Source organism: Pempheris klunzingeri, chromosome 16 (assembly GCF_042242105.1).
Source record: "Pempheris klunzingeri isolate RE-2024b chromosome 16, fPemKlu1.hap1, whole genome shotgun sequence".
Lineage (NCBI taxonomy): Eukaryota > Metazoa > Chordata > Actinopteri > Acropomatiformes > Pempheridae > Pempheris > Pempheris klunzingeri.
The window spans coordinates 5,688,864-5,706,930 of record NC_092027.1 but is presented as its reverse complement, the minus strand read 5'-3'; the positions used below and the strand labels follow the sequence as shown (position 1 = coordinate 5,706,930).

Genomic DNA, 18,067 nt, shown 5'->3' with positions numbered 1-18,067 from the left:
CAAGCTATTGTTTAAATATAATTTAAATTTAAAACCAACACAACAATATGTTTTATTTTATTTGTTGTGTGTGTGTGTGTGTGTGTGTGTGTGTGTGTGTTTCCTTCCTTTCTCTAAATATGAGTAACACTAAATAATTAAAATCAATTCTTTGAACTCTGTTTGACTGAAACCACATTGAGGCTTTGAACTCTGCAGCGTCCGTGTGTTTATCAGCCCAGCTGATCTGATCCAGAGGACACTGAGGGGACAACAGAGGAAATAGCTCAGTGATCGCTGCTGTTCAGAACAGCTCATACAAACACCAGAACTTCAACTGATACTGGAAATAGTCTGTATTTGTACAGGAAACCCTCCACTGAAAGGCTCCTGACCTCCTTCATTCATATTTTCATGTCTTTAGTTCTCCTTCAAAGCCCCAAAGAACCTTTAGAGAAATATTGTAATCACTGTATAATGAAAATATGTCTACAGACACACTGTCTATTCATGTGGCAAAGCATTAGAGGCAAATTAACACACAGAACTCGCCTAAGTTCATCTTAAATAATTTATTTTCCTCCACTGTCTGGTTTCTCTTTCCCCTTTTTATTTCTTCTGTCGTGGAATAATTGTCACAGTTTGCCCTTTTTTTAAAGCGACAGCATGAAACAAGGCACAAAAAGACTTCAGTGTACAAAAATATATTTGGTTTGTTTTGTCTTGGTTGTTTTTATGCATTGTAATGTACAATTTGTCATTCAAAAAGTGCATTTACTTCTGTTTTTCTGCTCAATCTTTTACAAATATCTCATGTAACAGCAAACTTAAAGACAGTATCACACATGTATGTACGGAAACTGCGTCCTGCGTCTCTACACAAACCTATAAACCTCCTAATGTCTCAAAGTTTCTTCCAAAGTTATTTGTCTCTTCTGTAATTGTCCGATGAGCGTCCTACAGCTCAGGATTGAGAAAGCAGGCTGCCAGCAACTCTGATGCTTTAAAACCTTTAAGAAAAATAGAACCCTCACTAGTAAACAGCTGTTGGCAGTCCCGGCATGTTTGCATACCTCCTCTTTGTCGTTTACGTGAACCTCAGTGATATTTTGCCAGTTCAGATATCGAAGCGTCTCTCTGTCCAGGGACCAGGTCTCGTCCAGGTCAAACTGTTGGTGGTTCGAGGTGACACACTGTTATTTACCCGGGACGAGCAGGATGAAACCGTCTCGGCTCTTCTTGAAATCTGCGTTGGTCTGGCCGGGCTTGCTTTCTACGGCGACGCTCTTTGGTTTGCCCCGCATGTGAAGCTGAACGGCCGAACGGCAAACCTTCACGGAAAACTGGAGTTTTTTTACGCTGAAAAAGAAAAACACAAACACATTTTTGTTTTACTGTCGATCAGATCAGCAATACGTCATCCAGAGTAGGAACTAATCACCACGTCCAAGCTATGTTTTGTATTTTGTTTGTTTTAAATGTGTTTCTTGTGTGTATTTACTGCTTTGTTGCATCCAAGACAAACCTCTAGTCGAACAAAAACCCTCTGACTGGTTAATGTCTGGCCTGGTGCCATCGATTCTAAAATAATATTGATGGGGTGGTGGAACATACGATTGAAAGTCTGCACGGGGGGTCTTTTATTTTGAAAACGGATTATCTTTGCCATTTGTTTGTCTGTCTGTCTGCGCTGTGCTGGTTGACCAGACTGGTTGAAAATAGACCAGGCATGCATCTTTAGTGGAGCGGAGCGGTTTCTGGGATGCTGAGTTTTAAAGCATTGACTAGAGCGGGCGCCGGCATCCATGACGCAACCGGAACACGACGCAGACGCCCCTGGCGCACTTTAGCCTTTAAAACTGACAGGTGTGTTTGAAGGCCATTACCCATCTTTAACAGCTCCACAGTGATAATTTGTCTCCTCTCATCGGCCACGTGATGATATTTGTGCCTCACAAACACCAGAGCCACAAACACAAAACCACAAAGTTTGTCATTGATCACGCCATCGCTGGACGACTTCGACCAATCACAGCCGCGTTCAGAGTGCAGGTGCTTCGGTGTCACACACCCGATCCTTCTGCTGACAGCTGGGACACGTACGCGTGGCTGCACAGTCAGCTGAAGATGATCCACCGTGAAGTCGCTGCTTCCTCTCGGCCTTTAGGGGACCTGCAGCCTCGGCCTGGCCGGGGTGAGCCCACCAGTCTGGCACATGGCTCGGCCTCTGCAGTGTGCGTACCTACGTCACAGCCTGAAGCCCACGACTGATACTCCTGCTTGTGAGGATATTTCTCCTGTGAATGTTTTCAGATTGGCTTCCTGTGTCTCTGCCGGTGGACGCACTTTGTTTGAAGCCAACATGAGGGCTTTAGAAAGCAGATGCAGAACAATATTTGCCAAACAGCTATTTGTGGACACCTTTGAATGTTGATAATGTGACTGATAAGCAGCGCTGGCTCGTGCATATAAGCCAACTTGGCAAGTGCCTGCCTACTTTGGCAAGAACAAGCTAACGTAACCAATAGTGCCTTATTCTCCCCAGACTGACTGGTCCCCCTCAAAAACATGGATGAAAATCACAGCAGATGAAGTCCCACGTTTCAAAGGTGAACTTTGTTTGTGCAGATTATATAATTTTCTGCTGTTATGCAATAGGGCTGGAAATCTGGTTTAGTACGGTAGATAAACACACACCAGGTGAGTGCATCAGACCGACGAAAATCTGAGAGCAGAGACAGGACTAAAAAACTCTCACAAATCACACTCTAGACTCAAAATATGTAGTGAACATACACTGAACAACAATAAGCTCAGAAATAAAGTGTACACGCCCAGTTGAGATACGAGTTGAGAGTGGAGTCATCACTTTAATAACTATTTTATTAGAATATTATATATTATTGGTACTTTCTGTGCCTGTTGTGTCATTTTTCTTTAACTTTATTTATTGGTTTTGGCATTAAAAAAAGAGTCATACTGCACATACATTAACATTTACAAATACAGATCAATCTGACTAATGTACAGTATGAAATAGAGGAACTGTCCCACATTTAATTTAGACCGTTCTGTAATCTATATCTAATATCTATCTTAGTATTGTGGTGGTTGTGACAGGTTGCCCACTTCCTCTCTTTGTGCTATGCCAGGCTACAAATTTCACGGAGCTACCTCTGTGTCGTAACAGAGATGACACGGATATCAATCATTTCATCTAACTCTTCACAAAACAGCAATTGAGTGACTTTTCCAATTTATCGGAGGAGTAATTTCTCTGTTTTTAATCACAACCTGTTCGAACATGTTTAGCCTAGCTAACACAAAGACAAGCGGCAGGAGAATGAGTTAACCAAGTTCTGTCAAAGGTCCTTTTTGAAATGAAAGTGTAGAGACAGAAACAGACACTCATTGCTCAATGATAAACACACTGGATAGAGTCCTGTCCTCAGAGTAAATAAATCATTTTCAGACATTTTTACTAACTGAGCAAACAACAATCATGTAAACAACCAGGAAGTCTTTATATTCTGCGTCTTTTCATCAAATCTAACTTTTACCCGCGTGCTTCCAGCCTTTGTGCTGAGCTACAATCTTCCTTGTGGCTCTTGTAAATCCCATCTGCACCGTGTTTACAAAACTGTAAATAGTGTGACCTCAGTAAATCCACCTAAATACATAATACATGTCTCCCTCTATTATTTTGCGATTATTGCATATGCAATGAGGAGACGGACGCACCTTGCAGACACTCACACAAATGACATGTGTAATCATAAATATAGCACATGTATTTGGGGCAGAAAACGTCACATCTGGCACAAAAGCCTCACTAAATCTGACCCTTTGTCTCTTTCCACCGTCCTACTGCGCACTGGGTGTCTACATGCGAGACATGACGAGCGTGGAAGCAGACAATTGGAGAGAGAAAGAGAGACATGTTTCTTAATAAATTACATTAAAAAAATAACTCTAACCTGTCACTCTGGATCGAAACATGCAAGCTGCAAATCATTTGGGGTAAATAACAATATTATGAAATGATCAAAATATCAGTTTGTGTAGGAAGCTTATGAATTTCTCTGTAAGCTGCCACTTTATTTGCTTAATGCTAAAAGAATTTGAACTCAGTCGCTGAACGTTTCCAAATGTGTGTCTTTGCTCATCCAAAGTCACTCCAACAGGTGTGGCCTTGCTTTCTTTTTTTCAAAGTCCCCCTTGGCCCTTCGTCAAACCCAAACCCCGCCTCCCTGAACGCTGTAAACCAGCTGTCCGGCCCGACTGGGACTGTGACAAACCCGACGCGGAAACCCACTGACCTCTGCGGGGTTTTGATTTGTGTGATACTGATCTCATCACTCTGGCTACCACATGTGAAACCAGACACCAGCAGAGTGCGTGTTGAGGAAAGCCTCCGGCTGCGCCTGAGGATGGTGGATGATCCACCGTGAAGGCCTGTGATGCAGAAATGTAGGGAGAGAGCTGAGGACTGTGGAGGCTGGGATTGTCCATGGCAACGATTAAATACAGCCGGCTGAATATGGCTTCACACCTCACGAGAGTGCTTCTGTTCAGTCACAGCTGGGTGGTAAACAAGAGCGATGGAAGTCACCGTGCAGACTTCACATGTATGTATGTATGTATGTACGACAACCACAAGTTTTCCAAGACAGAAACAACAACAGCATCTGTGATGTCTTTAAACCTTTTAGACAAGTTGTCTGATAATCACGTGAATCTCAAAAACAAAGGTGGGAGTGACATGATGTTGTTACGGTGCTGCCAAACCTCTGAGGCAGGACGCTGGGTGAAGGATTTGTTTTTTATACCGGACACTAAGGTTTGCATCCAACAACCTTAAAGGATAACTCTGGTATTTTTAAACCTGGGCCCTATTCATGCTTTCTACCGCTGCCTTAATTGGTTTGTTTGTGTTATTGTCTGACTTTAGTGTTGTAAAAGGTTCGCTCACATCCAAACTAATGTGTTAAAACACCAAATTTACAGCAACTAGACGAGCAACTCTGACGCAAAATTACTGTTTTTGTTAATGAAGTCTTGTGGCGTTGAAGAGAGCGGCTCCTCGTTAAACAAAGAGTATCTTACAGGTGTATCTCTGTGGGGATTTTTTTTACTAACCAGTCATTTTGAACCCAACATTTGTAGAAATAGGGCCCAGGTTTATCCTTTAAGTCACTTAAGTTTAACCCTACCTTAATCTTAAGGTCAATCTGTGTTGAAAGGCACTCACAACCCACCTGCTTATCTAATTTAGCTATGAGGGCTTCAGGATAAAAAGATAAATAAATGTGTCCTTTGAACCTTTTTAACCCATTTACTCTGTCTTTCTTTCACAGGTGCTGACACCACTTTTTAGGTTTAGATCCATTACTTGGATTAAACAATTATGACGTCTGATGCTTTTATTTCCATCAAAGATTTTTAAGTTTTATCGTGAGATGTTTTTGGCATTTTTTATTTAAGGAATAATAAGTAAACGACATGCTGCAAGTGACACTGACTGCTTTGCTTTAGGTCAAATTGTCAGCGCTCAAGGTTTCTTTTGGTTTTGATTTACACGTTTGGTTGCTGTGAACAGTGACAAAGTTTTTTCTCAGGCTAGCACAGTCACCATTGTTGGAAGCTAAAAGCACAGTTACAGGTATTGTTCTCAGCTATTACGAGACGTGTCAATGGAAATCTGTTCCTATTGCGCTTTTTCCACCTGCCTCTGCAGAGGCATGTACAGTGTTATTTAAGACTCACGCTCACTTGCTGTATCCACATAATCAATGTGTCTCAATGCGACTTCTTCCCATTTCAAACTCTGCTGTAGTATTGTGCACTAAAATGCATTCATTCCCCACTGGAAAAACTTCCAGTTGTGCTTTTCTTGGCTAGGAATAGCAACTTCCAGTTCAGAGTCAAGACATATCTAAACAGCCGGTTCATTGCCAGTTTCATATTTCATATTTATTTGTAATTGGCAAGCTTTATGCCGAGTTCACACTACAAGATTGTAGCCTCAACCACCAACAGTTTTTCAGTGCTCAATTGCAATGTGTGAACCGTTCAAAGATGCCATCGCAGAGGTCCGGAGGATATCAAGCAGGCTCAATATCTGGGCGAGCTGGGGAGCCATGCGACGAGTTATAGACAATAGGAGCAGACATGAGCAGGGGGAGGGGAGTAGTCGAGATGGATTGAAGAAAGAAAACTGTGGCAGCAGCCAGAAAACAAGAAAAGCTCTGCAGACTTTTTGGATCCACGAAATGGAGGAAAATTTAGATCTTCTCTCCTGTGTTTTCTTGAATACAATATTCTTGGAGACCAGACAGAGTCCTCCTGGTGAAAGATCTTAATGTGTGGCCCCCCCATCATCGATCAGTCATGTGAGGTGGAAACTTTAAGATTCCCGATGACACAACAGAATGACAAAGCTTTTAGAGATGCAGGTGGGTGGACTTTGTTACTCTTTGACCGGCTAGCGGTCTTCCACTTTCCACTCTTCATGCTAAGCTAAGCTAGCCAGCAACTGACTGTAGCCTTGTACTGTAAGGACAGATATGAGAAGAAGGACTACAACAGGAAGCTGTCTTGCACTCACCTGTAGCTTCTCCTCCATCCCAGAGCCCCTCGTTCTTCCATCCCACCCACCTGCACCTGGTTGACACAAGCCTGCAATTTCCTCCTTGCAATCTTTAGCACTTTTTCAATTAGCACTTCCTCAGCTGCCTGGCAACTATCACTGAGGCAACAGCAGCGTCTGCGGCGGCGGCAACGTGGGCCGAGGCCACTTAATTCCACGAGTGTGAGGAAGTTGGGCAGGTGGGGAGCGGATCAACCCGCAGGGTTCGCTTTGGCATCACAGTGTTGATCACTGATCCATATTAATCACCATCAGCGTCATCAGAAACAGTGGGCCTATTTGAACCAGCTGCACCCTGCGTCTTGAGTCTCCTCAGGGGTTGTTATAGGGAGAAGAATGAGTCACACTGTAACGACAGCACGGGGGAACGCATGTAGAGGGATTTCTATACATGGTACAGATACGATTTAAGATGCAAAATACACACTGTGGTCTCGTGCACGCACATGACTTGAATCATAAATGTGTGTCATCAAGTGTGATGTACTTTGAAAGCACTGTCGCCAATAATTTCCTTTGATTAATTCTCGAGACCACCGACACGTTTCTGAGGCGAAAGAAAATCAGTTTAACAGTGAGTCAGTGAGGGAGCACACAGACGAAGAGGCGAGCGTCTCATCAAATCGATTATCAATGAGGGAAGATGGTCGAACGTTATCAGGGGTTTTTATGCAGGAGGAACATTTGTTCCACCGCAGGGCAAGTCTTTGGACAGGCGCCTTTTAGTGATGGCTGTTATTGAACTCATCGTGTGGTTCCAAACAGCCAAATGTGGGTTTTTTTTTTACTGATGAATCACTGTGTGGTACTTTAAAGTGAAAATGTTGCTGAGGAATCCATTGTTGCACTTTGAGGTCGATTTAGAGGCAGCACGTGTGCGCCGTTTGAATCCACAAAGAGGCCTTTTGATGCTGGTGCAGTTTCGAGGTCAGTAGCCAACTCTGAGAGTGCACCCAGGAGGCTTTGAGACGCTCGAACAGAAAGTCCCAGAGATTTAACAACCGAGCGGGAGGCACTGTCAGGACGTCTTTATAAAATCTGCTCCTTCACAGCTGAGGTCTTTGATGTAAACTTGAGGGAATGAGTTCACTGGGGAAATATAATGTATTCACCGTCTTTGAGTCTTTTGCTAAACGCTTCATGTCTCCCACTCATCCAATCATAGTACTAAATGTTTCCTCTACAACAAATCACCCCCTCTGCACCATTTATGTCCGCCTGGACCTTCTTGTGAAATTGGTTTCACCTGGGAAACGGCTTCATTGATTTCATGAGCATCAACATAATCAGTCAGTACAATACACATGGTTAAATACGACTGAGTCATAGAAAAAGCTGATAATCATGTTCACTGGCAGATGTTTTGAATGAAAAACATCATCCTACCCCGACATAATTGCATCAACTAAATATGATAAAGCACTTCAGTACAGTTAGGGCTGGGGACTAAACAATACCTTTTTTCAGTACTTCACTCACTCTGTCATAGCAGAGAGTTGTAAAAATAAACTCCAGACTTTTCAATTTCAACATTGTTATTCATTTAGAATATTTTACACACCATATAAAATAAAACCCCTCTCCCCAGTAAAGGCAGAGTCTGCAACGATGGAGGAACTAGCATGAGTAGCTGGAAATATCCAACCGATAATACCCCCCTACAGATATACAGGCGTCTCTTTCACAATGTAAGTCTATGGAAAAAAGTCTTTTTGGGTCCCATGGCATCATGTGACGGATGCAATTATTGTAATTCCACGGCTTGGCCACTATGTAAAATTGGTTTCAAAGTCTGGCACACTTCCTGGGGGCTTGATAGCAACTACTAACTGGGCTCAGAGGCTATGCTTTGTGCTGCTGACTAATCGACAATCTGTGGCGGTCTATCATTCTTCGGCTCAGTGTGTGTGCGCTTCGTCCTGGTAACTAGTGACAGTTACTACCACACTGAGCCGAGAATTAAATTTTGGCCTCAATTTCTCCACCCTTCCTGTGCGACTATCTCAATAGCTTTAGCCTTCTGGGAGACTACGGCCACGCGTAATGTGTGCACTTGCAGTGTGTACGCAGGCAGGCAGGCAGGCGTAGTAGGTAGACAGGCAGGTCGGCCATCCAGTCATTTCATTGGATTGGACCAGTTTATAACAGTCCTGTGACAGCCACAGACACCAGGTTGTTTTCTATATTTTGTCAAACTCTTTCATTTATTGATTGCTGTCGGGCTGGGAATTTCAACCACTACGACAAAAAGTGCTTCTAAAATAAGACCTGGCCTGTAATAGTATGCTAGTCACTTACTATTAGTTTAGCATACTAAATAGCATGTTGGTAAGGAACTTCAGACACAGCCAGTAGCTTAGTGTTGGGTAACGCTAGAAAAAATGCTAAGCTAATGCCAACCAAGACAGTGAAAAAAATCCCAGTAACCTCCAACCACAACTTATCCACCTAGCTAATTTCAATATTACCTGCTGATCGGTGATTTTAATCCTGTCTGAAGTGTGTATGTCTGTGGTTTTTCTAAATAAACCTAAATAATTACCGGACAATGATATTAATTTCAAATACAGTACTAAATCCGCCTGTGATGAAGGTCACATGGTTTTCCCTAACAGCTCTTGTAATTTGCCAGTTTCTAAAATGCCATCCGGAAGGACAACTTTTATTGAAGGAAGGAAGAGAAATATTCTCTTACCCACCTCCTCCTGTAAAATTAATCCTGCCTGAATGGGGCTTTTGTAAGTCTGTCATACACCCACTGTCAGTGGTGTAGCAGTGACGATGCAGTGCTTGGTTTCGGTGTATGAAGACGAAATGAGCAGCACATGTTTGCTTGAACCATCTAGTGTTAGAGGCAGGATGTGGAACATGTGACCATAAAACTCCTTTTGTGTGCAATTGAACAACTGTGAGGGTCAATTTTTCTCTTGTCTTGTTTAAGATGGTGTAGTTGAAGTTCCTGAACTTCCTCCATCTCCCCAGACTCCTCATGTAGAGGAATTTAGAGTCATGTTCATGTTTGTGAGCTCAGGAACGGCGTCAGATGAGCAGAGCCATGTGGTGCAGGAGGAACCTTGACTTAATTCTGTAATGAACGACTGACAGAACGATTTTATACTATTAAAAGTGAAGAACAACATATCTAAATATGTAGTGGAAGAGGCAGAAAATCCTACTATGGGAGAAATCATTTGCATTGTATTTTTGCGACAGTTCATTGTAGTTTGGCTGCAGCTTGAGAGCACATACACACTGCGAAAGTAACGAACGGGAGAACTGTAGAAGAGTTATTGTGCTGCTAAGACTGAAAAATGTATGAAATCATTACTGCAGCAATTATTTTGATGCAATAAGTGGCAATATTTACTTAATTATGCAGAATCACATGGTAAAAATTCAGCTAACCGGTCTTAAAGTTGGACATTTTCTTTTATTTACAAAAATATACAGTGCAGTTTCTTTATGCCAGACTGTACTATGTGACCTAAATATTATTCATTTATGCATGAAAACTGTGAAAGACGGACACAGAAAGACTGCTAGCTCTACTTATAGATACTAGTCTCTAATAGGCCTGTATGCCATGAAGATTTATGTTATAAATGATAAAAACAAGATATTTTTTTGCACAGAGGTTGAATTATTCACAGACAGTCACACGCTGCAGATGATAACAAGCCTGCTTGATACAGACCGGCTGTAATCAACAGCTACATTCAGGCTGGACTTTGTGGCTAAATGACTGAACCACATGACCAGCCGGCTCTATGGGGACTGAGAAGGAAATAGGTCAGTGTTAATATACACTATTTACTTCCACCTGGGTTAAAAGCTGTTGCCATAGTTACTCTCCATATGATCAAAACTGCAGAGGCGCTGATCCCGTGCCATATATGAAGCCAGAACTAGAACCAGATTAGAAGCTATGGAGTGGAAAAAACATAAAAACAGACATGAAACGAGGGACACAAAGTGAGCAGAGGGGACAAGCCGACAGAGGAGAGTTCAGAGCACAAGCTGCCTCTCCTGTTGCTCCGTCCGGCAGGACCGACTGAGAGACGAACACATTGAGGACAGCCACAGAGGGAGAAAAAAAAGAGGGGAGGCAGAGAGACAGAGGAAGCTATTTCAGGCGTAGGATGACGCCTTTCACGACCTAAAAAGTGATTTTAGAATAGAGAGGGCCGAGTTCGCTCACGCCTACTCGAACTGACAAACTGTTGATGTCCAACAAGGTCAGTCAAACAAGAAAGTCAACAAGTCCTTCGACATCAGTAACAGCTCTCTGTGCGTCTTTGGTCATTAAAGACACATCACAAGACTGCTCGTGCATGCTTTGAGGTTAATGAAATCTGCTTTTTTTTTTTTCCTCTTCATTTTGTTGTTACACAGGGAGGGGAGGGGTGACCCAGAAGCTTGCTATTATTGCAACACCGTCCCAGGTCTTTCCATATTCATAAACGAAAGTGCTGATTTAGAGGAGCAGAGAAAATGCTGGAGAGGCTCGAAGGAAGAGATTGAGTAAATGAAAACAAATAAAGTGCAGAGGAGGAGAGTAGAAATGAGAGAAAACAGAATAAGGGAGAGGAATATTAAGGAAACGAATTAAGAACATAAGAACAATGCTGCAGTGATGGAAGAAGCATTCAGATCCTGTACTTTAAGTTATAATCGTGAAGATTTTCAGTCTTTTTATCTATTTCCAACATGGTGACTAAGCCTGTAGCCCACTGATGAAAGCCTTGGTGTCTGCGGTATTCTTTAGTTTTACAAACTGGTGTTGGTGGCGATTCACAAGAAAAATCACAAGCGGCTTCCATCACATAGTAGTGGTTGGTCTGCTAGAGACGGCAGGAGCAGTGTACAGTTTCCTCAAATTTTTGCTGAGTTGCGAGTAAAAGGTTACTATGGCTTGGGGGCTGACATTTCAAACCAAAATACTATTTCATACTTACTGTGAACTATTCGAAGATTATATGAATACCCCGGTGTAGCTCAATCAAACTTTGCTACATTTCATTATCTTTTATTTATATATTTTTTTGCCTTTATTGTTGAAACATATATTACCTGCCCATAAGTCAGCCTCAGCTAGAACTCAAGGCTGCTCCTAGCTTGAGTCCGGTTGCGGGAAGATTGGCTGGATGAAAAGGGAATCAGAGACTATTTGTGCTCTTCTTTACAGAGACCTGGTTTCATCCCAACACCCTGTATTAAGCTACTGCTCCGGACGGGTGTACTACTAATTGCCAGTTAAAAACAGAGGAAAATATATATAAAACAAGACGCTAGCCGTATAAATGATTCAATTATTTATAATTTAACATTCGAAAATGATGGCCTATCCCTGCTAAGGCAAGTTTGATGACGACATGATGATGAAACTTCAAGTGCAAAATCAAAAAAAAGGGGGGGAATGTGATGTTCAGATGAAGAAAAACAGTGAAAACCGTCAGCAGGGACACAACACAACAGAGATCTTGAATAAAAGTACCAACATCTAAAAATACTCCATAACAAATTAACCATAAAGTTCTGCAAAATCCTACTTTATTAAAAGTAGTAATGTATTATCAGTCAAAACCACTTAAGTTATCACAAGTTATGGGGATCATTTGGCAGAGAAACTGATTGATAATGATTGCTAATGCTGATACATCAGCGTATATATTTCATTTCTGTTGAATGAGGTTGAGCTTATTGGATCTACTTTAAATACAGTTAATAGTTTAGTTCAGTGGTTCCCAATCTAGTTTGAATCAGCCATAATATATTGTATAACTCTGCCAATATATGTATTTGACTGGACAGAGAAATTGGGCTTGTATTTGTATTGTAAATGTAAACTTCTACATGTGCTTGAAAAAGGGACAAATGAACAGCTCTTCTAGAAACCTCTATTCTGAAAGGAGTCAGTGATCGATAAGATAATAAAATCCCCAAATTGCCTTTTAAGTAAAGAATCCTCCTCGATCTTTTAAGGCCGGGGCAGATCATACCCTAAATCCTGCCTTTAGCTCACTCATACTCCCCCAGCTGTCCCAGCAGATGGTCCATGAGTACAACCCCCCCCAAACACACACACACACACACACACACACACTCACACACACACACACACAATCTTTCTCTCAGTAAACAACATACCTACACACAAACAAGCACGCACACACGCCTCATTCATGCTGACAGCTCAGACCCAGGTGACAGGAAGAGAAAGCAGGAGAGAGACAGGGATGAGAGGATGAGGGGGGTTCGTACAGGAAAGAGCGACGGATGAAGAGGAGCGAGCGGAGGAATGCGCTCTGCCGAGGGAACGAGAGACGGATGTGACATGACAGAAAACCAGACAGCTTGTCTTTGCCGACCTCACCGACAACACGGAGTGGCTTTGAAGTCAGATTTTACCTTGTGCCTCTAACGCTGCGTTCGCTGACCCAGTTTTGTACAACTCACTGAGCCACACACACACACGCTAAACTGTAAACACTCACAGATCCACTCTCATGTTTGAAATGGGGAGATGAGAGAAAAACAGCAGGAGTCACAATCGACCCATTGACGGCTTCCTCCCCTGACCATTCTCCAAACCTCATGAAGTAAAATGACGTGCGCGTGACTCTCGTAGTGTGGGATTTAACTTCCTGACAGAAGGAAGCACAAGAGGAGTGTGTTTGTGTGTTGTCATCCTCCTCTCACCCTCTTCTCCCCCGTTGCACATGCTCACACACTTACACAGCTCGCCCCTGACTTTGTCTCATCGGTCTTTCTATAGCTAGCTTGGTAGAGGTCGTGACCCCCTCCATTCACCGCAGATGGTGGCACAAAGACAGGCGGAGGGCAGAAACTGACTCCCTGTGATTGACTCTCCTCTGCGACGCCCGCCGCACCCCAACCAGAGCCGCGCAGCTGCTGCAGGGACCCCGGTGATGCAGACACCCCCCTCTCCAAAACAAACCCCCACCAAACCCAGACCAAAAGTCGAAGACTCGTAAAACCCACAAAAGCCTCACCGGGGATCTGGGATCAGCTAGCTGAACACACACACAGACAGACTCATAAAAGTGGGAACACACACCCTGGAGCGGCTGACGTCTGCTGACCTCTGAGCCGAGCAAAAACAAAATAAGTGAGAGAACATAAGATGTAAAAACACACAGATGAGGAACCTGACAGCTCATCTCATGTTTCACATCTACATGAGATTAAAGAATTTTATGTTTTGTTTAACTCAAGTTTGTCTACCTTCACTGTTTAAGTGGGGTGGACAAAATATTAGAAACACCTCATAATGTAATGCAATACAGCTAAACAGCAGGGTTGTTGTATTACTATTGTTGCATTGCATGAATTAAAGCAATGTGTAGCCATTAAACTGGTAGCTGAGTGTATGTCATCACTGTAGGCTTATGTATGATGTGTATGTGTATATATAAATACATTGTATTTGGGAAATATTGGGAATATTTTATGGATTTATCGTGATGATCTTAATATGAACTCTTGGGAGAAAGGCTGTGAGCTAACAAGGATCCAAATAAACAAATGGGGATAGTTTAGTTTAGTTTGTATTGTATGTAATTTTGTATCATAATTAGTGGCTGAAAGCTTCAGAAACATCAGATAAGAGGACCCTGTTTTCAAGACTCTTCAAGCTCATTGATGAAATTCCTTTTTGTGAGATAAAATCCCAGAATAATGAGTCAGACCTCTAAAAATGCCAAAAAAAAAATGGATTTTGGCGGAAGCACAATGAATTCTCCCAGGGGACAAGCTCTACTCTGTGTTTTTTTCCATTTTCTACGTCACTCAGTGTGGTTCTGGCAGGATTTGGAGGATTAATACTTTGGGAGACCAATCACTGCAGACTGGGTGCTGTGTGAGTGACTTAAAACAACACACCCACACTTATACACACACACACGCCCACCGACACAACCAAAACAGTCTGCTCTGTGTGAAAACTTGCGGGCTGTGCCATTCAAATGAAGTCTGGCAGAGATGAATGTGCGTGGATGTGAATCAGTTTTATAAACAGCATTGACAAATCAGGTTCAGAGTGATAAATGTGATAAATGTCAGCGTGACTGATTCATTTCACAGCAGTTATTCAGAGCGGGTCGCAGACACCGACAACTATGACGCTGATAAATGCCAAGAATATGATTTGCGTAATTGTTAAGCCGCATTGATGGACTCTGCTTCAGCCGGGATCTCTGACCAGTAACAATGGGTCTGAGGCTGCGTGGTTCATGCATGTGACACCTAGAGGCTGCATGTTTTCCCTTCGAAAAATCACTTCACCAGCTGATCTCACTAATTAAATTCTCCTTCCTGCAGAAACTTTTCTAATGAGTGAAATCAGCTGCTGAAGTGTTTCCCTCTAATGAAAACCAGTCTAATCTTATAACAAACAAACAAATGATCAGCATCAGCAAAAACTTCTAATCACTATCTCATCTAATTCACGTTTCATTTTTCTGTATGAAAAACGCCTCTGCTGTCCTTTACAGAACTACCAAGGCAACTCAGAAACTGCTACAACCTGAAAATATCCAGAAGTTATGAAAAGTGAAAGAAAATTAAAATGATTTGAGAGGAATTTAACAAACAAAGGCTCCAGACTAATGCAAAACAGTCTGTTGTATTTCTATAATTCTAATAAATCTAATTCTAATAACTGAATGGTCACTGAAATGAGACTGCCAGTCAAGTCTGATGTTACTTTTTGGTATCAATAAACTGTAGTGCCTGTTTTTGTACTGTTTTGTTTGAAATTTACATTTTTGTGTTGTCTGTTTTTCTTCTTTGTTTGTGTGATTATTAACCAACCAAAATAAACTATACTGTCAATTAAACAGCTTCATTAATAGCATCAGACGGACCAAATAGAAAAATCTTGATTTATCTTCACTTAATTAAACAACGTTTTAATTCAGCTGCTGGTTAAGACCCTTGAGTCTTTAGATGTAGCAGAACTAGAGGAAGTACTAGTATTTAACAATCACAACACTGTTCTTGCACTCCAGAGAGTCCTCTGAAGGTGTGACTGAGGGTTTGTTTGGTTCTTTCAGTCGGACTGACTGAAAAAACCAAACAATCCTGCACACCGCTGATGTCATTCCTCCCACCTGCATATGGTTCATAGCCAGCATTTATTAACACTTGGGTGCTCCGATCACAAGATGACAGTTCTCAATATGTCACACCTGACATTAGAGTGCGTCTCCAGTGTGATTGCATCTCACTTCTCCGCTTTATATGCAAATATGCATCGTTATACTGTGTATGAAATGCTTCAGTGAGGGTATTAGTCTGGGGGATGATGGCGCCGGTGGTGGCATCGTCTGATCCCAGGTTCTGCCCGCTGAGCCTTTGGGCAGAAGTCCAATGGCGATATGAATCTGTGAATCTTATGGTTTTGGTTGTACCGGATCTTCAGCCCAAATGGAAATCAGGCAGCGTGTTTCATGTGGGCTCCATCCACAAAAATCCAATTTCCCTGCTGTTGTTCTTGTTGCCTGCTGTATGTACATACCTGCTATGTGGAATTGTACGGCCCGGACCGAATTTGTCCTCAATGCATCTTAGGTGCACTCACACCTGCATTTAGAGCTGTCCTCATGTGATCACCCACGGTGCGTGTTTATGTCAGGTATGAGCGGTGCCTGCGTGTTCTTAAAACAAACTTTTTGCTCGTGACACACTGACCAAAAAAAAAGTTTGATCTATGGCAAATCAAAGTGCTACATCTTTTCTTGTTAGGATTGGAGTTGTAGAAATATCTACAACTGCACTGCACTTATGTAGAACTTTTCTACCTTAACAGACAAAGAGCTTTTAAAATGTTCCTCTCATTCATCTGTTCACACACACACACACACACACACACACACACACACAAGGTCACTTTGACATGTGGATGGGAGGAGGCAGGGATCAAACTACCGGCCCTGCCACTAATGGACGACCTGCTCTGTCCATAAATTCTGACGGCTGTTTTCAGAATAAATCTTCATGATCTGGTCCAGATTGAGCTTTTGGGACTTTGTTCAGCTTTGCACCGTCGCAGATGGGGAGCAGTGACCGTCTCTTTGTGGAGAGAAATCGTTACCAGAGGTCCTAAATCTAAGTGTGAGAAGCTTGATGTCCCTGAAGCTATCGAGCACCTCATGTGGATACTTCAAAGGCCGTAGTGCCAACAGAGGGAAGGAAACCTCAGGATAAACCTGCCGAGGTTTCCCTGGTGAGAAAACAGCGTCTGTCTGTGGAACTGACCGTGTGAAGTAGTCCACCAACGTTCCCACCAGCTCGCCCACTCGATCCTGGTTGGGGCACAGCTCCCCTTGCAGCAGACACAGCAGCACGTCATCCTGGGAGGACGTGTGTAGCGCCACCATCTGGTCAACACCGCTGGTCACGCTCATTCCTGTAAACTGTGGGACAAACAAAACCACAAAGTCGGTTCTCAGACTCAGACTGTGTGCGACCACAGTGAAGGATATTTGTGTATTCAGGTATTTACTATTTGACATCCTGCACTCTGGACAACGCTTGTTGTGATTGGCTGCGAGTAAAAACCATACAAATTGTGTTTTTTTTCTAGATCTGTGTACAAAAAGGATCGAACACAGGTATCGCTTGACTGGAGAAGTTTCAATACTACTTGGTACTGGGTTATTTTGGTCGATACCTGGAGGGAAATAAGACGATTTTGGTTCCTTAATTCTCTACAACCTTCCTTCATCTACAGCAAAGAAACTTCCAGTGTTGCTCCCATAAACACAACACAGATTTTTCCACGAAGTCAAGACAGCCCCGTAAGGATAAGAGAAACACTGTCTATAGTTGTACAGAAAGTGTGACACTAACGGTTATTTATATAAATCCTCGTGAGTTACTACAGTAGTACTCCATGAGGCTTGTTTTTGTGTTTGTTGACCTTTCCGACAATAGTTTCTGCCTTGTCTCGGCCCTGAAGATCAGCTTCACCAAACAGTTTTAAAATGTTTGTTAAAATGTTGTTCAGAAGCTCTCATGCCAGAAACAAACTTTCTTGTTGCTTCCAGTGATTCAAAACATTATTGCCTCCTGTGCAAGAGTGATGAAACACAACTTGAGCACACTTAAGTACAATTTTGAGTTACATGAATGCTAGTCTGGTACTTGACAGCTGCAGTTACAAATTATGATAAAATATGAAACCTTGTTACACATTAAACTCCCCAACAGAATATAATTTAGTTAGAATTAGCTCCAGTTTGACCAGAGACAAAAGTAAAATGCTGCTTAACACTTTTACTACATTTCAGTACATTTTACTCATAATACTTCTGTACTTTTACTTAATTCTGAAAGCAGGACTTTTACTTGTGACACAGTATTGTTTAAATGCTGCATTGCTATTTTTGGTTTAGTAAAAAAAAAAAGATCTGAATA

General features: G+C 42.3%; 1 protein-coding gene across 1 annotated transcript in view; it reads right to left on the bottom strand.

The window, feature by feature from the left end:
• Positions 1 to 536: 536 nt before the first annotated feature.
• Positions 537 to 18,067, bottom strand: part of myo1g (myosin IG) — a 45,488-nt gene continuing 27,957 nt past the window's right edge. The window contains exons 21-22 of the mRNA XM_070846744.1: positions 16,907 to 17,064; positions 537 to 1,338 (exon numbers count right to left, since the gene is read on the bottom strand). Of these exons, the coding sequence (XP_070702845.1) occupies positions 1,176 to 1,338; positions 16,907 to 17,064 (321 nt within the window). The 3' untranslated portion in view covers positions 537 to 1,175. The remainder of the gene's footprint in view (positions 1,339 to 16,906; positions 17,065 to 18,067) is intronic.